Source organism: Panthera uncia, chromosome B1, assembly GCF_023721935.1.
Source record: "Panthera uncia isolate 11264 chromosome B1, Puncia_PCG_1.0, whole genome shotgun sequence".
NCBI lineage: Eukaryota > Metazoa > Chordata > Mammalia > Carnivora > Felidae > Panthera > Panthera uncia.
This window is the reverse complement of record NC_064811.1, coordinates 83,746,063-83,772,398: the sequence shown is the minus strand read 5'-3', so window position 1 is coordinate 83,772,398 and position 26,336 is coordinate 83,746,063. Positions and strand designations below refer to the sequence as shown.

The following is a 26,336-nucleotide window of genomic DNA, read 5'->3' as shown; positions in this document are numbered from 1 at the left end:
AAATAGAATTATAATGAACAGTTTTATGTTCCTAAAACATATTCATTGCCCATTCAGTCTTTTCAAATAGAATTATAATGAACAGTTTTATGTTCCTAAAACATATTCATTGCCCATTCAGTCTTTTCAACACCCCTTAGAGTGGGGGGGCCAGCATTCCTATTCCTTATTTCTTTGCAAATAAGAAAAGTGGGACTGGGGGGAGGCAGGTGTAAGTGATTCCTCAAGTTTAAAGAGCTGTTTGTTCAGTGGCAGCCAGCACCTACATAAAGATACTCGAATTCTAAGGCCAAGGTCTTTTCACTACACTAATCTTCCTCCTCATCAGATGAATTTTAAATACTTTGTGTTCCCCCCACAAAAGATACATTCAAGCTCTAATCCCCAGTACCTGTGTACTTTACTTAGAAATAGAGTCTTTGCAGAAGTAATCAACTTAAGATGAGGTCAGGCGGAAGGGTGGGCCCTAAATCCAATGACTGGTGACTGCATCAGAGAAGAGAGAGGGAGATTTGGATACAGAGACACAGGGAAGAAGGCGGTCTGCAGGAATGATGCAGCCACAGGCAAGGAGCACCGAGGGTTGCTGGTGACCACCAGAAGCTTGGAGAGAGGCCTGGGACAGATTCTCCTTCAGAACTTCCAGAAGGAACCAACCCTGTCATCATGTTGATTTTGGATTTTGGTATTCTAGCCTCCAGAACAGTGAGAGAATATATTTCCGTTTTTTTAAGCCACGTGGTTTGTGATAATTTGTTACTGTAGCCCTAGGAAATTAATATGGTAGTTATCATTTGATCTGTAGATATATAATTTTTATGCAACAGTATGTGTGATGAAAGGGTTTCAGTTACTTATTTTCTATGGCATGTCCTCTCTGACTGTACATGTAGGGACAAGGAAACTGCAAAGACAATTTAAAATAAATTTTTACCAATTTTAGAGTTTTCCTGATAAATATGGTGGCTGTTTCTATATATTTTAAAATATAATTACATTTATTAAAAATTATCAGTTAAATTATAATACTCACTTGTTCATGTGCTCCCAAATATGAATCGTCTTCTGCCATTCTGGAGCTATATATCAAAACAAAACAAAACTGTAAGAATGGAATGACACTTAAGAATATCGGACAAAGGGCTAGTATCCAAAATCTATAAAGAGCTCACCAAACTCCACACCCGAAAAACAAATAACCCAGTGAAGAAATGGGCAGAAAACAGGAATAGACACTTCTCTAAAGAAGACATACGGATGGCCAACAGGCACATGAAAAGATGCTCAACGTCGCTCCTCATCAGGGAAATACAAATCAAAACCACACTCAGATATCACCTCACGCCAGTCAGAGTGGCCAAAATGAACAAATCAGGAGACTATAGATGCTGACGAGGATGTGGAAAAACGGGAAACCTCTTGCACTGTTGGTGGGAATGCAAATTGGTGCAGCCACTCTGGAAAGCAGTGTGGAGGTTCCTCAGAAAATTAAAAATAGACCTACCCTATGACCCAGCAATAGCACTGCTAGGAATTTGCCCAAGGGATACAGGAGTACTGATGCATAGGGGCACTTGTACCCCAATATTTAGAGCAGCACTCTCAACAATAGCCAAATTATGGAAAGAGCCTAAATGTCCATCAACTGATGAATGGATAAAGAAATTGTGGTTTATAGACACAATGGAGTACTACGTGGCAATGAGAAAGAACGAAATATGGCCCTTTGTAGCAACGTGGATGGAACTGGAGAGTGTGATGCTAAGTGAAATAAGCCATACAGAGAAAGACAGATACCATATGTTTTCACTCTTATGTGGATCCTGAGAAACTTAACAGAAACCCATGGAGAAGGGGAAGGAAATAAAAAAAAAAGAGGTTAGAGTGGAAGAGAGCCAAAGCATAAGAGACTCTTAAAAACTGAGAACAAACTGCGGGTTGATGAGGGGTGGGAGGGAGGGGTGGGTGGGTGATGGGTATTGAGGAGGGCACCTTTTGGGATGAGCACTGGGTGTTGTATGGAAACCAATTTGACAATAAATTTCATATATTGAAAAAAAAACTAAAAAAAAAAAAAAAAGAATTCCATCAGGTAGGGGGCGCCTGGGTGGCTCAGTTGGTTAAGCGTCCGACTCTTGATCTGGGCTCACAATCTTATGGTTCGTGAGATGGAGCCCCTTGTCAGGCTCTGCCTTCATAGCACAGAGCCTGCTTGGGATTCTGTCTCTCCCTCTCTCTGCCTTCCCTCTCCCACCCCCCAAACCTCATTCACAGTCTCTCTCGAAATAAATAAACTTAAAAAAAAAAAAAAAAAAAAAAAAGAATCCCACCATGCAGGAGTAAACCATATTATTCCAGTAAGACCAAACATAATCCTTTTAAAAAGATTTTAGGAGGGGAACATCTTCCTTAGAAGAGTAGTTCCTCTTTGGAATCTGAATCTAACAGCAGGAAAATTGCACCATCGAGGAATTCACACTTATGTACAATCCGAAATCCTTATGTCAAGCTCACAAAAGTGTCCTAGAGTCTAGTACAATCCATCCTCTGCATAAAGATCATACACACTCACATTCTTAGGTCATTCCTTTTTGTCACCATCTAGACTTGAAGGATTTAGTCTTAGCTCTTTGTGCAGATTATTTTCCAACCTTTCAAGAATTCTGTGATGGTCCTAGAACTGTGTCCAAGTTTTCTACCTGCTTCTTGAGCTAAGAAGCTCCGAGAAGGTCCTCCTGCCTCACACTTCCTTAGAATTAGGGATGGCCATTTGATGAAACGCTCACCGGTGAGCCATTGGAACTACTGCGTGCCATTCCCAGGTCTATTGCTCTAGGTCCTTGACATGCTTCCTTCGTGGTTTTGTTTCTTTTTCTCTTTCCTGCTGGATAAGACCTAGACGTGAAGAAGACCCAGCCTCTACCACATAGATGATGATAAGTGGCAGCTGACGCTGGTGGTGATGTAGAAAGAAATAAATTCCCTTGTTCTTTAACCTCGTGTATCGTGGGGTCTCGCTATTACAACAGTCTAGTCTTTACCCTAATGACTACATTACCTAACAGTCTAGTAAAGACAAAGTCCTCCAAAGAGGATCCTGGCTTCCAATGAAATCCTCTCCTGCTAGTGACCTCTGTGACTTATAAGGAGTGGACAAGCCTTGTTAGGATTGCTAGTGGGATACAAAGCAGTGTCCAGCTTCAGCAAAAGGGAAAAGGCTACATCCTATGGAATAAGAACTCCATGCAGATTTTAAAGAAATATTTGTCTCAAATAAGAAAGATTTATAATGCAATATTCCTGCTGAAGATTTACAAATAACTGTAATCAATTAAGATAAGCAGTTAAATAAAGGAAAATTGCCCTGATACCATAGAAAGGAATTAAGTGATTCAAAATTCCAGAGTTCTTCCACTGCTGGGTGTGTGACTCTGGATATATGGCCTCTGTTTCCTTATATGTAAAATGAAAGGTTTTGATGGGATGGACCTTTGAAAACAGTAGAATTTGTTGAGCTTGGAGTTATGTTAGTTAGCTAACAAATGCTTATTGAAAGAACAAATCACAACTCTTTTTGTAAACCTGGATTTTTATATGTACTTAGGTATATATCTATATTCAAGAATCACTATAGGGGTGCCTGGGTGGCTCAGTCAGTTAAGCGTCTGACTTCAGCTCAGGTCACGATCTCACGGTTTGTGGGTTCGAGACCCACGTCAGGCTCATGCTGACAGCTCAGAGCCTGGAGCCTGCTTCGGATTGTCTCTCTCTCTCTCTCTCTCTCTCTCTCTCTCTCTCTGTGTGTGTGTGTGTGTGTGTGTGTGTGTCCCTCCCCCACTTGTTCTCTCTCTCTCTCAAAAATAAACACTTAAAAGAAAAGAACCACTATAATAAATTTCAGGTATTTAAAGAATACTAATAAAATAATAAGTGTTACCTTGAAATACAGTGCTAATACCAGTTATAATACTCTTGGGAACAATCCTTATTCTTAGAACACTACAGGACTCCAAACTTCCAAGAAAAATATTAAGACAATTTTTTTTATCTTTAGGTTTTTCGTTAATGTGAGCTGACTACGTGAATCCTCTCAAACAATCTTAGCACATGGTCTTCAAAACAGAGGTGAGACTGTTGACTTACTAAAATGACAGAATCCATTCAGTACCTGTTACTCTGATTATGTATGTGTGTGTAGATGTGTACATACATCTGTGGATGGTTTCCTGAACTTTGAATGGATAGATTCAGTAGCAAGTGGCCCTCACTCTAATTTTAAAACTCATTCTTATCATGATCATTACTGTAGTTAAAACTTTAATTAAGGGGCGCCTGGGTGGCTCAGTCAGTTGAGCGTCTGACTTCAGCTCAGGTCATGATCTCGCAGCGATCTGCGGTCATGATCTGCGAGTTTGAGCCCTGCATCGGGCTCTGTGCTGGCAGCTCAAAGCCTAGAGCCGGCTTCTGATTCTGTGTCTCCCTCTCTCTCTGCCCCTTCCTCACTCATGCTCTGTCTCTTTCTCTCTGTCAAAAATAAAAATAAACATTAAAAAAAACACTTTAATTAAGATCTCTAACCTGTAGGCACAGGACAAGCTACCCAAGTAAATACAGTCCTCTTGCCAACATCATCCCCATGATTTTTGCACAAATGTGTGGCAAAAGATCACAGTTTTAAAAGCCCAACAGCAGCCCAAGAGATACCCAGGTGGTGATTAAAATATGAACTTTTACAAGCTTTGTAAGATAGTTAAGTTCGCTGTGAAGAGCTGAGGTGATTGTAATCCTACAGTGATGTCAATGTTAATTCATAATTTAAAAATAAAATGTCAAAAGAAACCAAGAATTATTTGGAAAGGATGAATCATTGAGTACTATTTGCATTAATTGTAAAAGCAGGGTTTATTACAAAGTTTTGAAATACCAAATAAGTCTTTGGAACTAAAGGATCAGGAAAGACCAGGGAAAGCCCCTACTGCCCCCCTACTCCCTGAGCCCTTCCTCTCACTTTCCCTTTGCACAGTTCCGTGCTTTTGAGGAAGGACCTTGAAACAGAAAGGAAGATATTGGGTTGACTGGTGAGAAGATGGGCTTAAGCTCTGCATCTCTCCTATAATGGTTGAGGCTTTCAGGAAAATTTTCACACCGTGGAAAGAGAAATAGAAAATGTAACTAGCTAGCAATAAAAACAGCTTCTCCAGGGAATTGTGTGTATTTCTCACACGAGAGGCATAATGTTATAACTGGCTATGTTCCGAATATGTGACGAGCGCTACATGAAATGCCTAATGGATTATTTTCTGCACATCTGTGACAATCTCACCACTGACACCAAAGGCCAGCACAAAGAGTTGTTAGTGAAGGCAGCAAGGCCAAGGCCACTTCCTTTCTTATAACTGGAGACATTTTCTAGGATCAGATATATTCACATTTTTTGAGGGCCCACTGTAAGAGAACATACTCTTTTTATTCTATTAGATTTCATAAAAAGAAAAAAACCAAAACTTTTCAAACCCATTGATTTCATGACCATCTAATGGGTCATAATCTGCAGTCGGAAAAACAGAATTTCAGGTGCCATTCAGAGGATGTGGGTGGGAATCAGAGAGATAGTGTCTCTATTTTTAAGATTATATTCAGCTATAACAGACCCTACTTACGTGTAATTTTAATACTTTATCCTGGTATGAGGAAGAATGACAAGAAAAAGAGTGACTTTTCACCATTTTTCTGTTGCATGATAAATTGATACAGAAAAAAGCTATGCTGGAGTTTCTTTCCTTTTTAAAAACATTTTTTTGGTTTATCTATTTTGACAGAGAGAGAGAGCGGGGGGGGGGGGGGGGGAGAGAAAAAGGGAGAGAGAAATAATCCCAAGTAGGCTCCAAGCTGTCAACTCGGAGCCCAATGTGGGGCTCGAACTCACAAACTGTGAGATCATGACCTGAGCTGAAACCAAGAGTCGGATGCTTAACCAACTGAGCCACCCATGCATGCCTGGAGTTTCTTTCTATAGAGGAATTTTTTGGAGGAAGTGTACTGTAAGACATACACACATGTGTGCTACATTCAATGTGAAACATTCAACTGCGACTATCTTTTGACTCTGTAATTCTAAAGTACTAAAGAATTATATGAGTAAGCGTGCAAAAATAAATCAATAAATAAGGACAAGGATATGCATTGCCACACAAAAAAAACTGGAAACAATCTAAATGTCCTTTGATAGCAGATTGTTTAATTACAATTATGCTACATTCACACCTTATATATTATGTAACTGTTAAAAAGAATAATTTGGATCCATATGTAGTGACATGGAGACTATTGCTCCCTAAGTTATACATTCCTATGTTTTAATTTTCTAACTCATTTATTTGATTAGAAATAGACATTTTTAAGAAAAAAAAAAGAGAAAAATCAAATGCTGTGCTGAACATGAAATTTAACTGTGACATCTTTAACAATTAATGACATATAGTGAATAAAACATGAAGTATAAATGAGCGAAAAATTTCTAAGCACTACTGGAATCCTCCTCATAATAAATATAATAGAAAAAAATTAACTTTAAAGGGGCTTTTTATTTACATCTTTCTTGTGAGATATCGGCTTAATGATGATGAAAGAAAAGTTAATGGTGGGTTTGCTTTTCTCAGAATAGCTGATTTTTTTTTAATTTTTTTAAATTTTTTAACGTTTTATTTATTTTTGAGACAGAGAGAGACAGAGCATGAGCGGGGGAGGGTCAGAGAGAGAGGGAGACACAGAATCGGAAGCAGGCTCCAGGCTCTGAGCCATCAGCCCAGAGCCCGACGCGGGGCTCGAACTCACGGACCGCGAGATCGTGACCTGGGCCGAAGTCGGACGTTTAACCGACTGAGCCACCCAGGCGCCCCTCAGAATAGCTGATTTTTAAAAGTTTTTGAAAAAAACCAATATTTGCAATCTACTGCATTCAGATTTATATAAACTCATTTTCCATATTTTTCCATGCCTTCATCCATCTTCAGCTCTGGATTGTTTTATTTGAGTGCAATGAGACTATGTGACCAATGCAGAAGTGCTACCTCATAAGTACAAACACATTGCGGTTGGAACCGGTGTGAGGTCCCTGTCACAATGGAATGCCACTCTAACAGAGATGGCAGATACATACACAACATTCAACTATTAGCTCATGCAAAGCTTATTAACATAGTTAATGGGACATAGTAAATGTTAACCATTTTGTTAGAGCATAATAAATATATGTTTATATTAAATTACAGGAAGGAAGAGTAATAGAGACAGTGAAGGTTTTAGGCATTCTGAGAAGAATCAAATGTCCACGGCCATGCCGCCCGAACGTACCCTATCTTGTCTGAGAAGAATCAAGTACTTTTCTTTCCTATTCTACATTTATAGGCACACTGCCACATTCCCTCCTTAACCCTATCCTTACCACTGTTGAATAAAATGTTTGCATTTTGCCACTAGGGACATTTGGCAATGTCTGGAGACATCTTTAGCTGTCACACTAGGTGGATGGTCTAGTGTGTAGAGGTTAGAAATGTTGCTAAACATCCCATAATGCAGAGGACAGCCTTTTACAATGAAGAAGCATGTGACCCTCAATGTCAATAATACCAAGAAAGAGAAACCCTGATGAAAGGCATCATATGACTTTGGTTCACATGTAGAAAGAAGTAAACTTTATTGATTACCTCCCAGAAATCAGGAATCATAGCTGGTGCTTCACATTTTTCACTTAATTTTCACAATATTCCTGAGAAATAGGGTCCCAGATGAGAAAACTGAGGTTTACAGACAGTAAGTCATTTGCTGAGGTTGACAGAGTAATGCTAGCTAATTTGACTCCACAGACTATGATGTGTTCATTTACCTAAGAGGCAGATGCGATCTTTTTCTTGACCTCTAATTTTATTCATTTTAATACAGCACTTTGCTGCAGGCTTCCTGAATGTTCTGGTTGGAGCCAGTCTACCCATAGCAGAACCCAAAAAGCAGAATAGGACTGTGACAATGCACTCAAGTGAGTTCTTCCTGAGATAATCAAATGTGAAGGTAAAAATGCCAAACAATAATAGCTCAAGCAGTAGTTGCTTTTTAGTTTGTTTTGTTTTAAATATCTCCTTTGTTCAATTACAAAGAATAGAAGGAAAATCAAGAGACTCTCTTTCTGAAATCTGTCCATAGGAAACACCATAATTCACTAATGACATGATAAAAGTATGTATATCTTTAAAACTAAAGTATACTGAGGGGCGTCTGGGTGGCTCAGTCGGTTGAGCGTCTGACTTCGGCTCAGGTCATGATCTCGCTGCTCGTGAGTTCGAGCCCCACGTCAGACTCTGTGCTGACAGCTTGGAGCCTGGAACCTGCTTTGGATTCTGTGTCTCCCTCTCTCTCTGCCCTCCCCCACTCACACTCTGTCTCTCAAAATAAATAAACATTAAAAAAAAAAACAAAGCTAAACTAAAGTATATTGAAATATTTCTTGAATGCATTGCTCCCTTCATTAATTTAGTCATTCATTAAAAAAATATTTAGGCTTCTAATGTGTCAGTTACCAAAGACAGCAAAGTATACAAGAGTGCACTCCCAGAGCCTACAGTTGTGGTAGACTGAAAACAATGATCCAACATTCTTTGCAACTCTACCCAACAAAAGGCAAAATCGATTTCTCCATCCCTTGAATCCTGGCAGGCCTGTTACTTGCGTCTGTACAACAGAATGAGAAAGAAGCGTGAGTTTTAAATGCAAGCTTCAATAAGACTTGCCACAACCATTCTTGCTCTCGTGGAACACTGCTGACAAGGGAACAAGCCTGAGCTTGCCACTGGAGGATGAGAGATCATGTGGGGCAGGGAGGCACAGTCCAGGTTGACGCACCCCTAGAGCAAACAGCATCAGATGAGCAACCAGAAGACTTCAGAGGTCAGCAGAGCCAGCCCAGACCAGATGACCCACAGAGCCCACCAAATTGAGAGAAATAACAAATGTTTGTGTTTTAATTAGCTTTGTGGTAAATTTTTATACAGCAAAAGCCAACTAATGTGACAGTTTAGTAAGCAGAAAGAGAAATAAGGAAAACCAATGCAACATGGTAAGTGCCATGGGAAATGGAGGGTGTGTATGGCATGGGTTAGTCATTGTGGTAATTCAGTAATTACATTTTCTTTGTTAGGGTCCTATTCACAACTCCCCCCCCCCCCCCCGCCCAAATTTGTACTCATTTTTACTGTATTTGCTTATTCAGTTCCCAACACAAAGGAAACAAGTACATTAGCCAAAATTACTGTGATGTAAACACAAATAAAATTAGTACTGTTAAAACCTACAAAATGTAAATATTAATACATGGCTGCTAGCTTTAAACAGTGATATGATTAAAAAACAAATTATAGTATTTTAAAGTTTTTTTTAAAGTTTATTTATTTTGAGAGGGAGAGAGAGAGGGCACAAACTGGGGAGGGGCAAAGAGAAGGAGAGACAGAATCCCAAGAGGGCTCTGCACCACTAGCACAAGAGCCCAATGCGGGGCTCGAAACTAGAGATCATGACCTGAGCTGAGATCGAGAGCCAGATGCTTAACCAACTGCGCCACCCAGGCTCCCCAAAAACGAATTACAATCTTTTAATACTATCAACTCTCTAATATCTAAAATCAAATTAATTATTCCTGCAGCAATGGCCCTGTTCTTGACTTTCCAATTTCTGCCAGTATATCATTGTCTCAGATACGCAGTCACCATTTCCTCCTTTCCTTCTCCTTATCTCACACATAATCAATAACTGATTTCTGCTGATTTCTTCCTTGTGTAATTTCTTGTATCTGCCCCTCCTATCCATTCCCACTGTTGTATCCTACTTGAACTTTCACTGCCTCACTTCTGAATGATAGTAGTAGTCTCCCTATGATTCTCCCTTATTGTGGTGTTTCTTCTTCCTTAAGCACCTTTCATATTATTTCCATATTACTTACAAGATAAAGTCAAAAGCCCTCAATCACTCAGCTTATTATATTACATTAAATCATATTACAAACATCACCTATTACTATATCCTAACCCAAACCCTTTATTATAGGCAGATTGATCATTCAAAAATGGCTTGCTCATTGCCACCTTGTATTTTGTTTCACAGTAGCCTTGCATCCTGAAATGCCATCTTCCCAACTTAAATATCACCTACTCCTTAAGCCTCTACTCAAATCCGACCTCTGCCCAGAAACTCTGTATTTTCTCTGTAACCTATAGGTATGTTGTCCACATAAGGGCTATCACACTTATGTGTACTGGTGATTTTACCCTTGATAACATACTGTTCTACTGCAATTTAACTATACGTACATATATATAATCTTCTTAAGTGGATATAAATGCCTAAAAAGCAGACACGAGGGCTTTACTTCTTTGTATCACCAAATTAGTAACACTAAATACTTTTTAAAAATTAGTATTATATAAATGGTAGAAAACACTGCAATTTCAGATTTGTCAAAATGTGGACTTCAGTCATGTCAGGGTAACAATTACTGAGCTTGCCCTACTCAACTGTAAAACTGTACAAAATACTTGAAGCAATAATGGAAGACACTGGACAAGACACAGCATTGGGCTATACACCACAAGAGAATGGAAACACTTGAGGTGAGCTCCGAATTCACTTTAAAAAAATTTTTTTTTAACTTTTTTTTTTAATTTATTTTGAGAAAGAGAGAGAGAGAGCATGAACGGGGGAGGGTCAGGGAGAGGGAGACACAGAATCTGAAACAGGCTCCAGGCTCTGAGCTGTCAGCACAGAGCCCGACGCGGGGCGTGAACTCATGGACCGTGAGGTCATGACCTGAGCCAAAGTCGGCCGCTTAACCGACTGAGCCACCCAGGCTCCCCCGAATTCACTTTTTGACTGAGTATGTTCCAAACCATGACACAAGGAAGTAGAGTCCAAACAGAACAGCAATCTCTCTGGGCAGAGCATCAGAAATGAGGAATTTCCACAGAAAGAAAGGCTCAGAAATATGCATAGGGGTCACCTCTGGTCAATCAATAAATATTACGCAGTATTAGTGCAGAACCAGACTCGGCAAAGCCTACTGGAAAAAGATAGATGCCAGGGATCTAAAAGCTAAATGGAGGTTCCAGAAGTTTTGAGAACCTATAAGAGACATTGAAGTTCCAATTATCCAGGATGAAGAGATATCACTGAACAATCTGAGGATTCAGGTTTGACCCCAGAAAGATCATGCTATTGGGATAAAGAACATACCCAAGAATAAAGGCTACTCTAAACTCATCTTTTTAAAAACAGGTGATTCACCAGTAAATTTATTGCCTATTACCAAAAAAAAAAAAAAAAAAAAAAACCTCAACACTCTTGAAAGGAAGACCAAACTACATACTCTCTACAATGTAGTACCCACAATGGACAATAAAAAAGGACAAAACATATGAAGAAGTAGGAAAATATGACTCAAAAGAAAACAATGACACAAATTGTGGAATTAGCAACCAGTGACTTTAAAACCATTAATAGCAATATGTCCAAAAATATAAAGGAAAAGATGAATATAATATATGGATCAGGAATCCTGGAAGATAAATTGAAATAAAAAAGAAAAAGAACCACGGAAAATTTTATTTACTTAAAAAATTTGTTTTAGTGTTTATTTTTGAGAGAGAGAAAGAGAGACAGAGACAGAGTGCAAGCAGGGGAGGGGCAGAGAAAGGGAGTCACAGAATCCAAAGCAGGCTCCAGGCTCTGAGCTGTCAGCACAGAGCCCGATGTGGGGCTCCAACTCACAAACTGTGAGATCATGACCTGAGCTGAAGTCAGACACTTAACCAATTGAGCCACCCAGGGGCCCTGGAAAATTGTAGATCAAAATGGGATTTCACTAGGTGACCTGATCAGCATATTGAAAACTATAGAAGAAAGGATAAATAAACTTTAATAATAGTCAGTAAAAACTATCTAAAGTACAGAGATAAAAAGCAGAAAGAAATTAAGATACTTTTAGTGACCTATGAGACAGTATCAGGTGGTCTTACATATGCATAATTTAGAGCCCTAGAAAGAGAGAGAAGAAAAAATATTTGAAGAAATGGCCAAGAATTTTCCAAACATGATTTAAAAATAATTTTTTAATTTTATTTATTTATTTTGAGAGAGAGAGAACACAAGCAGGGGAGGGGCAGAGAGAGAGAGGGAAAGAGAGAATCCCAAGCAAGCTCCACACTGTCAGCACCAAGCCTGATGTGGGGCTCAAACTTACAAACTGTGAGATCATGACCTGAGCAGAAATCAAGTCAGATGTTTAAGCGACTGATCCACCCAGTAGCCCTCACAAATATGATTAAAAAAAAAAAAAAAAAATCAACCCATAGATCCAAGAATCTCAAAGATCCCCATGTTGGATAAACACAAATAAAAACATGCTTAGTCATATCACAACCAAATTGATAAAAAAAAAAAAACTTAATACAAAAGATGGGGCTTCTGGGTGGCTCAGTTGGTTGCACGTCCAACTCTCGATTTCAGCTCAGGTCATGATCCCAGGGTCGTGGGATCCAGCCCTGAGTCAGGCTCCACGCTGAGCGTGGAGTCTGCCTAAGATTCTATTTTTCTCCCTCTGCCCCTTTACTTTGCTCATATGCTCTCTCTCTCTAAAATAAAATAAATATATTTTTATTCTATGCTAAAGTAATGCTAAAGAAAACAATACTAAAAGCATCCAAGGACAAGGGAGAATAATGATAAGCATGATGGCTGACTTCTCATCAAAAATGATGGAAGTGCTGAAAGACAAAGTTTAGTGTACAGTTCTATACTCAGCAAAAATACCCTTTAAAAATTAAGGTGAAATTGACATTTTTCAAATAAACAACAGCTGAGAGAATTGCATGATCAGTAGGCCTGCTGCATGTTAAAGAAAGTTTTTCATGCTGAAGGAAAATGATACCAGACAGAAACTTGTATCTACATGAAAGAATGAAAAATGCCAAAGATGATGAAAATGTGTGTAAGTATAAGGCTTTTTTTCATATGCTATTAAAAAAATACAACATATTTTGGGGTTTATAGCATATGCAGAAGTAAAATGCACAACAAAAATAGCACAGAGGAAGGGAAAAGGACAAATGGAAGTATACCATTGTCAAGTTCTCACACTATATGTAAGAAATTATATGTAAGGAATGTTATTGCATTACTTTATGGTAGATTCAAGGATGCATATTGTAATCCCTAAGGTAACCAGTTTAAAGTATAGCCAATGAAGGAGATGAAATGGAATTTAAAAACTAAACTTGACTGGGGTGCCTGGGAGACTCATTCAGTTGAGCGTCCAACTCTTGATCTCAGCTCAGGTGTTGATCTCAGGGTCATGAGTTCAAGCCCCACATTGGGCTCCATGCTGGGTGTGAAGCCTACTTAAAAATAAATAAACAAGTAAAAACTAAACTTATTCAAAGATGGCCAGAAAAGAGGAAAAAATGAATAAAGAGCAGATGGCACAAACAGTTAATAACTACCAAGATGGCAGCTTGGTAGTTGCCATCTACCAACCAATAATTATTATTATTGCCAACAATAATAACATTAAATGGAAATGAACTAAATGAACCAAAAGAAAGTAAAGATAAGTCAGACTGGACAAAAAAAGCAAGACCCAAGCTTATGCGTTTCATAGGAATTACACTTTAATATAAAAGACTCAAATAGTTTAAAAGTATCAGGATGGAAAGTTATGCCAGTTATACCATGGAAATACTAAACATAAAAAATCAGGGTATACTAAAATATCACATACAGTAGCCCTCAAGAGAAGAAATATTACCAGGGGTGAAGAGAAACATTTCTTAAGAATAAAAGGGTTAATTCATGACAGAGAAATAATGATCTTAATGTGTATGCACATATTAACAGAGTTTCAAAATACAAGAAGCAAAAAGTGGCAGAACTAAAGGAAGAAACAGAAATCTCTATAATTATAGTAAAGATTTGTAACACTCCTCTCTCAGTAAATGATGAAACCAAATCAACAGAACATCAGTAAAGATACAGAAAATTTAGAACAACATCATTAATAAAACTGAATGCTTTGATTTTGAAAAGCACTTAGTTCTATGCATTAGAACTGAGAACACTCCACCAATGAGTGTGGAAGACACATTCTTTTCAAGTGTACATGAAACAGTCACAAAGACAGACCATATGCTGGACCGTAAAACAAGACTCAATAAATTGTAAAGAAGTGAAAGCATACAGATAGGTTATCTAAACATAATAAAATTCAATTAGAAACCAATGACAGAAAGATATCTAGAAAATCCTCAAATACATATAATTAAGTCAAGATGCTAAACTGTGGGGGAGAAAAGTACCTCTTAGAATCAATAAACCATAGTAAATATAATCTCTTTCACTCTGTGAGAGAAGCATCTAAATTCTTGCTCTGTCATGTCTTCCGTAACCATGGAGGACAGGGATTTTCTTAGAAAGATCAGAATGCATTCCAATGTGTTCCATAAGTATCAAATCTTTGCCTATGCTTGTTTTCTTAATCTAGATGACTGAAATTTATAGGATCAAAAAGATGTTTTAGACATTTTCTAATCATAATTGAGTTCATATATATTAAATGTCAGATTCCATTCTAAGTAAAATTGCTTTTTATTAATAGCATAGTAGGATAAATATGGTGAATGTAAATTTGTATAGCTAGAGAACTTCTCTAAAGATTACAGTATATGAGATAAAACCTTACATGTTATAACTGAAGTCACTCATGAGCTACTGCTGCCTTCCATTTCCATATAAAAACCAATTCAATACATTTACTCAAAGTGTGAGGTCTTTCATTCAGGTGGCATCAGAAAAGGATTTGACTTATTACAGATTTCTTTTCTAAAAATAGAGGATGATGGTGGCGGTAGGGGATGAGGGATGGATAGGTGGAACATAGGGGATTTTTAGGGCAGTGAAAATACTCTTGTATGAAACCATAATGATGGATACATGTCATTATACATTTGCCCAAACCCACAGAACACGCAACACCAAGAATGAACCATATATAAACTATGGACTTTGGGTGCTTGCAATGTGTCAATGTAGGTTCATCCCTTGTAACAAATGTACCACTCTGAAAGGAGATATTGATAATGGGGAGACCGCTTGTATAGGAGCAAGGGTATATGGGAAATCCCTTGTACCTTACCCTCAATTTTGCTGTGAACCTTAAACTTCTCTAAAAAAATTAAGTCTTAATTTAAAAAATGGAGTGCAACCAAATTTTAATTTCATGTCTGATCTTCGTCTTATGTGCCATTTTGGAGTATTTGTACTTTCAGGTTGAAAAGGAAATAGACCTCAAGAATTATGAATTAGAGATTAATATTTTGACCAGATATAGAGAAACTGATCAAGTTCTCTTAAATTTGAATATGACAACTTCAGTTTGGACTTCATTTTTATTTATCCCCAAATGCTGATAAAAGTGCATCCTTTATGTTTTAAATGAAAAGGACTAATTATGTGAACCAGCAACACTTGGTTCTCTGGATGAGGTGACAATTGCCCTGGAGGGAGAAAAGGGTTTCCTTGAAGAAATGAGCACAACAGTGACCTTCCAATTACCCACACACAAATGTGATCTGCAAGCATCAAAATCAGGCCTTATACAGGGACCTTTCAGTCCTGGAATCTAGTTATGAAGCCGTTTCCACACTGACCACTCACACAGATAAATCCTTCAATTTATGCAGATGCCAATGTATAAAGTGAGCAGGAAGAAAAAAGTGAACTACATTCTCCTCCATGTCTGATAAGGTCTGATGTGAATACTCCTTTCTCCCACATCTCTTTGTCAGTGACCTTGACTGTTGGGCAATAAACAAAACATTCACTCAAACTCATAAATGACATAGTAATATGAAATGTGATTTGGTTTATATATTTACTAACATATTTTGTTTAGTGATTACAGTCTGAAATGAACTGACCTTAGTTAGGGCTTTTAACTGTACCACAGTTCTTACTTGTGTGAAGCTTATTGTTAGCACCTTGGAGTAATGAATTCATTCAGTCAATTCTCAATTGTATGTGGATGAATTCATACATGGACTCATGGAATCAACATGCATATAATCTAAAAGTCATTAATTGAAACCCTTTAAATGAGAGTGAAGGGTAGGGGTCCTGACCATGAAGGGGAAGAAATAGGGCTTTTGGGATGTTGGTAACGTTCTTTCTAGAGCACCACCTAAGTTAAATGTATTTACTTTGAAGTAAATCATTAAAGCTGTACTCTTATGATTAATGCAATCTTTTAGTCATGTGATTCTCCAATGTTAAAAAGGATGATGTAAGAGAAAATGTTTTAAACTGAAAATACATGATCTAAGCTCCATGAAATTATGACTTCTGTCTTGTTCAGTATTCCTAGTACCTAGAACCTGGCATATGGAAAGGACCCAACATATATTCAAATGAATTAATGGTTAAAAAAGAAATCCAACTATGTAAGGGCAGAAAAGCTTATATAAAAAAAGCAGATTCCCCTACCCCACATCTCCTCTTCTCCAATCCCGCTTTTCAGAACGACTGGCTTTTTTACATTCTTAACTTTCTCTTTTTGGTTTTCCTGGGGTTCTTTTCATATCTCCAAATACTATGTTTATACCTTTTTCCTTAATTTATTGATTTTAGACATTATGTTCTTGTTCTGACAGATGAGGATTGAGCTTACATTACTACCACTCCCCTTTTTCCCTCCTGCAAATAAAGTTATAATCAGTGAGAACTTGAACCCATTCAGAATTAAAATACTGAATTTTATATTCAATTTCTGTATCAAGATTGCCTTCAATTTCTTTGGAGAAATATGAATGTAAGTTCATAGCAGACATTAATTTATAATGAAAAGAGGTAACCCCAGAAGCACCTGATGTCAAAAAGAAACTAGACTAAGACCACATATGATAACTCATAATCCAAAAATAAACAGTTCCTCATATTACCATAATGACAATCAATAATAGGGGCACCTGGGTGGCTCAGTCAGTTGGGCATATGATTCTTGATTTCGGCTCAGGTCGTGATCCCAGGGTCATGAGATTGAGCCTCATGTTGGGCTCCATGCTGAGCGTGGAACCTGCTTGAGATTCTCTCTCTTTCCTCTGCCCCTCCCCTGCTCGTGCATGCTCCCTCTCTCTAAGTTAAAAAAAAGAAAAAATTGTCTTTGTACTTTCTCACATGTATTTTCCTTAAGTTGACCTATCTCAATAAGGCAAGAAAATCTGAAGTCTTCCAAATAATACTATTATATCAAAGAAACAAATAATTTTAGAAGTAGATGGTCATTTAGCCTAACCCTCTCATTTTTTCACAGAGAGAAAATGAAACACAGAAAAATTAATTAATTTGCCCAGAGCCACACAGCTTAATCAACAGCTACCTAGTCAGTATCTGCTGACATTCTGTCTAGTTATTTACTTACTCATTTAGCAAACTTATTATGTACATGCAAAGTAACATAAAATCCCTGCCCTCAAGATATTTTCCGTCTAGAAAACATAAGAAGTCAGAACATGGACTGAGAGCACATTATTATGCGGAGATCAGAGAAAATGGATAGAGGATAGAGAGAAAATTGGCGAAGACTGAACCACGCCTGATTAGTTGGCCAGGAAGGGAAGGGCGCTCCTCACACAGGGAGGGTGCAGGCAGAGACATTCAAAGTGCGAAAACACAGTGGATAGGGAACTGAAAATTGATGTGGATGATTTGAGAAATAGAGGATGGGTGAGGAGCAAGGGTGGGAGGTGAGCTGTGCAGGAATCAGCTTGTGAAGACAACAGAGATTCATTTCAGAAACATAAAGATTGTGACATCATCAGACTTGCACTTTAGAAAGCTGACCTTTATGTTGGAATGAAAGATGGAACAGAAGGAGACAATCAGGAGGCAACGTAAAAATGAAAGCTAGAAATTCAATAAGGAAAGGATGGATTCTGGAGGTGAGCAGGAGGCTGAATTAATAGAACTTGGTGATTGGAAGAGATAAGTATGCATATAGAATAGGTTCCTAGATTTCTGGCATGGGAACCTACTGAATGGGCCATAGTGGGCTAACAAGTGCATTGCTTAATGTGGGGGAAAGGTAGCAATTTGGTGGATGACGATGATGATAGATTTGATACTGGGATACTGATGGGGGTATCTATGTGAATATACTTAAGTGACTCGGCAATAAAATTATTGTTTCTATGGTTTCCTTGAATGACTGGATTCCTTCAGTTTAACAAGTATTTAGTAATTATAGCACAACTGCTCCCCAAATCATCCATCTATTTCAACACAGGACTGAACTACTCTCAACAACCTGGACTAATTCCTATTTGGCTATTATAGTAGACTTTCTAAGAGAAATGGGATACTTTCCCTGTCCATCATAAAAAAGAACATCAGGGTCAGTGACTCCTAAGGTACTGTTTTAAAATAGTCAGGAAATATTAAATGTTCTAAGGTGTGTTTAAATTTGGTTCAGTGTCTAAAATGGGAAATTAGGTAAACACATGGAAGAAACCATAAAGATATTTTATTAAACGAATGCTATGTTATGGCACGAAAGCAAGGAAATACATTTAATTGCTAAATACCATGCTTTTGACTTTAATTTCCCAGGTGTACTGAGGTTTGCTTAATCACAACTGACTTCTAAAATTTTTTTCAGAATAAGGGGGAAATAACCATTGTTTTCAATTAATCAAAAATAGGATAATCCACAGTGAAATGCCTATTGAAAAGTTCTTTTCAATCTCTCTCTCTTTTCATTATGACCCTCCCCTCCTGATACACAGAATTTATCCTGTTCATATTCAAGTCACAAATAAAATTCAGGACCTAATTTTATAGAGGACTTTCCTGCTAAACATTACTTATGCTTTCATTATTCTTCATTTTGACCAAATTTCTAAGACTCACAGGTTAAACACACACACACACACGTTAAGTATTTAACTTACATCCCTTACTATGTATTAACAGCATAATAAATAGGTAAAATAAATGGTTATGGTATGAGATTGGCTATGTTTTTGGCTCCTGCTAATCTATCTCCAACAAAAAGTATTTTCCCAGTCTTCCTGGTTGGCTTGAAATTAGCATTGTGAATACATTTTTAAAAGTAATCTTTCTACTGTCTAGATTTTATATTAAATTTTAATTTTATATAGACCAGTATTTTTTTGCATTCCCTTAAGTACTTTCCTCAATATCCAAGAGAATTAAAAACATTAAGTTTAATTTAATTTTTATTCTTTACTTTCTTCATGCTCCTTTCTACCTTAAATTTCCTCTGTATAAAAAACCATTCATACTCCTATCCTTCCACTTCACCTTTATTTTAACATTATTTTAGAAAATGTATTTTGAAAATGTATTTAGAAAATGAGGAGGGAGGGGGCAGAGAGAAAGGAAGAGAGGGAGGGAGGAGAGAGAGAATCCTAAGCAGGCTCTGTGCTGACAGGGCAGAGCCGGAGGCAGGGCTCGATCTCACAAACTGTGAGATGGTGACCTGAGCCAAAATCAAGAGTTGGACGCTTAACCAACTGAGCTACCCAGGCGCCTCCTATTTTAACTTTATAAGTCATAAAGGTGCTTGTATTATTTAGACAGCATTATACAAGATGCTATAAATTGTAAGGGATTCTTTTCCTTCAACCTCACTACCATTCTTAGTCCCTGTTTAAAAAAAACCAAAAAACAAAACACTGAAGTTTATAAATCAAGTCTTAATGATCAAACATGAATAAATGGTTAAATCCTAAAAAATAAACCTATACCTAAGTTAAGAACTGCTAGACAAAGAAACTCTTCCAGTATCAATAAAACATGAGTCAGGAATTCATGTTAACGTTAAAAAAAGAGTCATTCTCATCATTCCTAAAATTCTTATCTTGGAAGGCATATTTTCTAAGACAATTAAGTAATTTATTTGCACTCTTTGAATTGCAGGCGTGGGCACAGAACCAATAAATTGGTAGACTGACTATGGACTCTGTCATCACTTTTAATTTTTCTTCTTTCATGCTTGATATATGTTAGAATTGATTTCTGGAGATAAAAGCTGACTTCTGGAGGGAAAGGTATGTCCCGACATTGAAAGACAGTGTAATATGTTCAGTCCAAATCACATGATAAACAATAATGAGTAACAAATAATTTTTATAAACGACTGCCATTTATTATAGCAATCGAATTTTTTTTAATGCTAAACGCTTTCTATAGAGGCGTGCTTAACTTTATGCAGGTTTTGTATTTTTTATAAACAAGAAAATCTCACCTACAAATACTCATACATCAAGAGCCTCAAACCTACAAAAAATCCATAGCTTTATTTTCCAGTATAGAGTGTATGAATTGTCCACAGATTTTTGACTAATAGAGGACAATATTATAGTTTTGTGTTTTTGTTTATGCTTCTCTTCATGCCCAGAAGATGTAGACTGAGACGATTATATAATGCAACACAGTAGAATTCATCCCTCCCACAGAGACTTCTCGCACAGAAGCTACAGGAAAAGTACTTGGATTATTTTATTATTTAAACTAACAAACTCTGCTGCTATTCACTGTGAGTACTTTTGTTTCTTTAAAGTATGTATTCATTTTGAGAGAGACAGAGACAGCGTGAGTGGGGGAGGGGCAGAGAGAGAGAGAGAGAGAGAGAGAGGAGAGAGAGAATTCCAAGCAGGCTCTGCGCTGCCAGCACAGAGCCAAATGCAGGGCTTGAAATCACAAACTGTGAGATCATGACCTAAGCCGAAGCCAAGAGTCAGACGCTTAACCAACTGAGCCACCCAGGCACCCAGACTGTGAGTACTTTGTTCAACAATGACAGCTTTACAGTGCACTTGTTATATAAGTAAACATTCAGTTTCTTCCTTCCTTAGTTTGTTGGCAACAATAAAAATGACTGATTATACATATATTTGTAAATAATTTTTAAAATTAATTTTTAAAGCCTGAATGTATGTTTGTAAGTGTTCAAAGAGAGGTCAGTGTCAAAACCAGAGTTAAGTGGGCAGCAAAGCAGAGTGGACTGAAATCAGCAATTTCCAATAAAATGGTTCTAACTCTCCCTGGGGTCAGGACACCAGGACTGTGAAGTGTTGGCCTTGTGCCCTTTCCTAGTCTGGAGGGTACGTTTCATAAATACTGTCTCATACAAAATACCTGATTAGATTTAGAGTTTCAAGGACAGTTTTCTGAAAATGCTACAAGAGAAAAATAATCAACAAAACCCTGACACAATGAGGTCCTGGGTTTTACAGTGTTGCAAAATCATTAAAGTATTAAAGTGGAAAATACAGTAAACCTTGCTAACTGCCTCCTCATTCTTAAGGTTTTCCAGCTAGTAACTTTCCCCACCCCCAATTTTTTATATGCGGTAAGTATTTAATTCTGGATAGCTTAACACATTTTTTTACTTTTTAATTGATTAATTTCAATAGGCCTTAACAATCTCTGGATTACAAAGCAGTGTGTATAGCATTGTTTCTTTTTTTGGAGATACTAATATTGAAATTACAGTTTCAGTGGAGCTCAGAGAAATTCTAGAGTAGCCAAAAAGTTACATTTTTTACATGTATAAGCATCTTTTATCATTTCAATTACTTTATTACCTTGTTTCAGAAGTGCCTTTAAAATTTGGAAACTAAAAGCCATTTTTCCCCCAGTTCATAGACTCATCTTTCAGAATGAAATGCTTTCCTTTTGGAAGGCACTGGATACTTTTTAACAAATTATTTGCTCTAGTAAATTTCAAGTGCTCCTTAGATAAGAATATAGTATTTAGGAAGCAAGAATTAGTTTTGGGGTTCTTTCTTCCCAGAAGATAAGGCAAAATAGTGCAATTTTTGTTCCTTGCAGAAAACAGTTGCCCTACTTTTGAACAAAACAAAATAAAACTTATGTCATTCATTCACTAAAAAATTGTTATGGATTACCTACTATGTGCCAACAAGCACAATGCTGAATGCCGGATAGGCCTTTGTCAGTATAAATTAGATATGTTTTCTTTTCAGCTGGAACTATAGGATTTTGATTCTTTCAGATAGCTCTTTTCCTGCCTATTATTTTTTCCTTTCTATTCTTTTTTAAAAAATAATTAGCCTCTTAATAAGCCATACAGAATCTTACTTTCTTCTTTAAAGCTCCACCAGTCAGAATCTTTTTTCACCATTTAAAGAAATGGAGTCTATAAATAGTTTGAACTTATTAGTATCTATTGAAAGTATGGGCCAGAATAAAACCTGGTTATAAGATTTTTGACCTAATGGTGAACTATAAATAAAAAGTAATAAGCCAGTCTGTAATGGGGAATTAAACTATCCATTTCGTTATTCTAATTGCAAAAATAGGCAACAAATTAAAGGAGATGAAACTTGTACTACTAATAATTAAATCTATTAGTTATTACAGAAAAATGAGGAGAATAATTGATTTCTTTTTAAAATTTAAAATACAATTATATTTTTATGAATAATACTCTAAACAAATATTTTCATTCATACTTTACTCTTGAGGATTCTATAATCTTGAACAAATCACATCTTTTATTACTTTTGTGTAAAATGTTAGGCTTTAAATTATTTGTAGTGAAGCAATCAAATACTATTTCACAAGTTATTTTCTAAACAATTAGCTGATTTTCAAGGGAAGGTCTATCAGCCTCAGCTGAAATATGAAAGACAGGACATTAATTTGCACCCAGGAACACCCTCTCTTAATACAGCAGAGACCAAAAGTATAAAGCAAGTTTATCATCATGGAAAGAATGGTATTTTTTTTTTTTTCATTTAAGAGTGAGGCACTAGATACTCATTAATGAAATATTACAAAGACAGGAGTCTCAGTTATGTTACTCTATTAACTCTACCAAACTATGTGGTTTCAAATATTAATCTCTATTGTTTAAAACAAAGGTCAAGGAGCCAAACTAACCTGTAGAACTGTGCCACAAGTCCAAACATTCCTTCCTAAGGCTGAATGCCTCTAGTTCTTAAAAATCCTCAAGGTCTCCTAAGGAGTGACATGGTCAACTCGTTGGGGTTCTAAGGAGTGACAGGGTCAATTCATACGGGTGCATATGCTTCTGATGGTTTACCTGCTCACCTCTGAGACAACTACAGGTGAGTTCAGTTATTTGTGGGAGGTGCAAGAGTGCGAATGAGAATCAATTCTCAGGAAGCAGCATAAATTGCTTCAGTGTGGTCTACTGGTCTCCAAGAAGCAGTTGTCAATTAGCTCTGACCAGACATAAATGTAGACGTAGAGGAGAACGTTTCAAAATGTCCTCTAACACTAAATTTCTTTTTTTCCTTCTCTTCCTTCTTCTGTTCTTACAACGTAGAACAATCACGCCACCATAGATGATTCATACTATAAACAGAAAACCAATCAATCTCCGTACTAAAAGAAAATTTATGAGAAATTTTGTATAGCCATTGATTCTAACACATCCATTCCTGCTAATGTGACTCCTGTTCAATCTGAAGTCTTGAAGAGTGTAATGTGAATGTTTATTCTGTTGGTTAAACTATTCTGCATTTCCAGATACACTTTATACTGCAGTTATCTCTATGCTCAGAACAGCACATCTACGAAGAAGTTCTGATGAAGAAAAAGATGATATTTTGACTACTTTATCAAAAATCCATACAAAACTCATATTTTTCAAACTTATTATTTTAAAACATCAATACTGTTCTGACTTCTCCCGAGTTCAAACTAATTGAAGGTTATGAAGTAACCACTTCCCCCCAGAAGCCAGAACTTTCACCTCTTCTGAACAGGGGGAATACCTCTCATAAATTAGGTAAAAAATAAGATCTTGCTGATTGAATGATAGTCCAAGATTCCAGCAGCCTGTGATTTCTTATCTAGATCTTCTATCTACCACAATGAGCCATCCCTGAAAGTCAAGGCAGTAATTTCATCAATTATCTGAAAGTTTGAAAGCAGTAGTAAAAACAACCTGCCTAAATACCAGTTTCTTAAACCAGCCTCAGTTTGTTCCAAGGAACATGACAAGAGAAATACGAGAAATATGATCACTAAACCTAAAATTCTGCGTATTTCAGACTGAGCATTTACCATCGGCAACTCAGTCATCACAGATGGGCTTAAGAGGCAGAAGTAAGAAGGAAGTACAAAGATCAAAGCAGTGCTTACAAAGGGGAAGGACTATTTTTGTATACATACTCCAGTATTTACTAACTCGATTTGAAAAACAGGGTGTTTATTCAGCCCATCTGAATGACAACTGCTGAACATTAGATCAAACTGAAATTTGAAAACAAAGACAACAGACTTTCAAACCCTAATTTTCAAACCCACCAAGCCCTAATTGGATTATAGCATTTCCTTTAAAAAGTCTTTCAAACACATTAGAAGTGATTTACTATTCACAGCAAGCAGTATTTCAGTGCCAGCATTAAATCTACACATAATGAGCCTTTCTTTGTGTTCACATTTGTCCAGTAGGCTGTGGCCCAGGAAGACATTTTATCTAAACAAGCTCCAGAGGGCATTGAGGAGTTGCAGGTATATTAATATGGATGAATAGTTTCAGGAGATTTCATGTTTCCGTTTATGATACTTGTTTAGCTCCCCTTAGCAATTTAATTACACGATAAATGTAAAATGCTACAGGAAACAAATCTTTGTATTTCCTGTCTTCCCAAGTTCATAAGCTCAAAAAATACTTTGCTTCAAATTATTTACATAATTTCTTTACTGCATCAAACAGTAAAAGGATTCACCTCTAGAAAGCATAATATTAAAATTAGGAAAACAACATACTTCAGCTAAGAACTTTATTTTAATCAAGATTCCCTTTCAGTTTTAACAAACACTATGCAATTTAAATTACTCAAGAATATTCAACTGAGATGCTTTGCTATAAAAAAATAAGCACTGAACATCTTAATCCCAAGCTTCAGGGTTTACCAAAGATCACCAGTTGACAGAACATTTGTATGCCAGAGTTATTAAATGTTTTAGTAATACTATAGTCATTTTCTCAGATTATGGGCTTTATAACAATATCTTTAAGTTAAATATAGTTATTTAATAAGCTGCAGTGCTGAAACACCCTACTTAACAAAGTCCATGAAAATGTCTTAAATCTTGATAATCAAATACTGTGTCATCAAGTCCCATTTAGGTTTCACTACAGACCAATAAATCAGGGCAAACATCTCCATTGGTATCTATTTGTAAAGACTATAGGAAAACTTGTGTTTAGGATAGGCTTTGTTTATATCATCATTCTTGTTTTGGAGGTCATGCACGACACCCGGTGCTCCGGTGCCGATGTCCAAGTGTTTTACATAATCGGTGTCTAAAAAGTGCTCTAAGTAGGTAATTTCTTTTCTCAGACGCCAGGCCCTGTAGGGTCAGTACCAGGGCCTCCTTATTTTTTGAAAAGTAAGGTACAGATTCTATAGTAGGTGAATATATTATGTCCTGGTTGGGGTGTGCATGTGAAGCAGAGGCTTCTTTTTGAAGTAGGGGATGAAGGAATAAGGCTGTTTTATTCAATTGGGGGGGGGGTGCTGGGGAGGGCTTTCCCAGTCAAGAGGACTGACATACACTTCTGCTTTCATTTCATGGACCGCCCTTAGGTGAAATCTGGTTCAGCACTGCACCAACCACCTTCCCCTCTCCAAAGCGCACCTCAACCCCCAAGCCACCCGCCAAGGAGGGGGTAGGGGTGGGGGTGATGATTTTAAAAAAGTTTGCAAGAGTTCCCTCCTGCTTCCCGTTCCCGCCCGGCGCTGGGACGCGGGGAGACAGGGCGGCCCGGGCAGCCGCGGCCCTCTGGCCAGCCGGCCCCTGCGAAGTCCAGATGTGCCTTTCGCCCCTGTCGCCAATCCCATGTGCCTCTCAACTCCTGTCAACCTGGTCCTGCGTCCGGTCTAGCCCAGCGGTTAGAGCAGGAATGAGGAAGTCTGAGCAGGTCTAGGGGGTGCGGGGCGGGTAGGTGGCGGGACTCGGGCCACACGTCCCCGGCGTGGCCCCCACTTGCCCGAGTTCGGCTTACCCTGGTGGCGAGTCCGCGCTCGGCCTCCCTGCGCCTGTGGGCTCCCCTCCCGGGAGGCGAGGGCCTGCGGGCTGGGGAAGGAAGAGGCGGCGGCCGGCCGGGGCCGGAGCGGGTCCCGTGCGGGGCGGGGCGGGTCCGGGCGAGCGGGCGCGCGGTCTCGCCGGGCCGGGCCACAGTCAGCGCCGCGCCATGTCCGCAGCGCGGGCGGAGGCAAGCG

The 26,336-nt window shown here is 37.9% G+C and overlaps 1 protein-coding gene across 4 annotated transcripts in view; it reads right to left on the bottom strand.

Moving 5' to 3' along the window:
- The window catches only part of NFKB1 (nuclear factor kappa B subunit 1), a 118,890-nt gene extending 92,560 nt beyond the window's left edge, over positions 1–26,330 (bottom strand). For all 4 annotated transcript variants that reach the window (XM_049632132.1, XM_049632134.1, XM_049632130.1 and 1 more), the window contains exons 1-2: positions 26,120–26,330; positions 1,034–1,079 (exon numbers count right to left, since the gene is read on the bottom strand). In XM_049632132.1, coding sequence (XP_049488089.1) covers positions 1,034–1,072 — 39 coding nt within the window. In that variant the 5' untranslated portion in view covers positions 1,073–1,079; positions 26,120–26,330. The remainder of the gene's footprint in view (positions 1–1,033; positions 1,080–26,119) is intronic.
- Between the last annotated feature and the right edge of the window lie 6 nt (positions 26,331–26,336).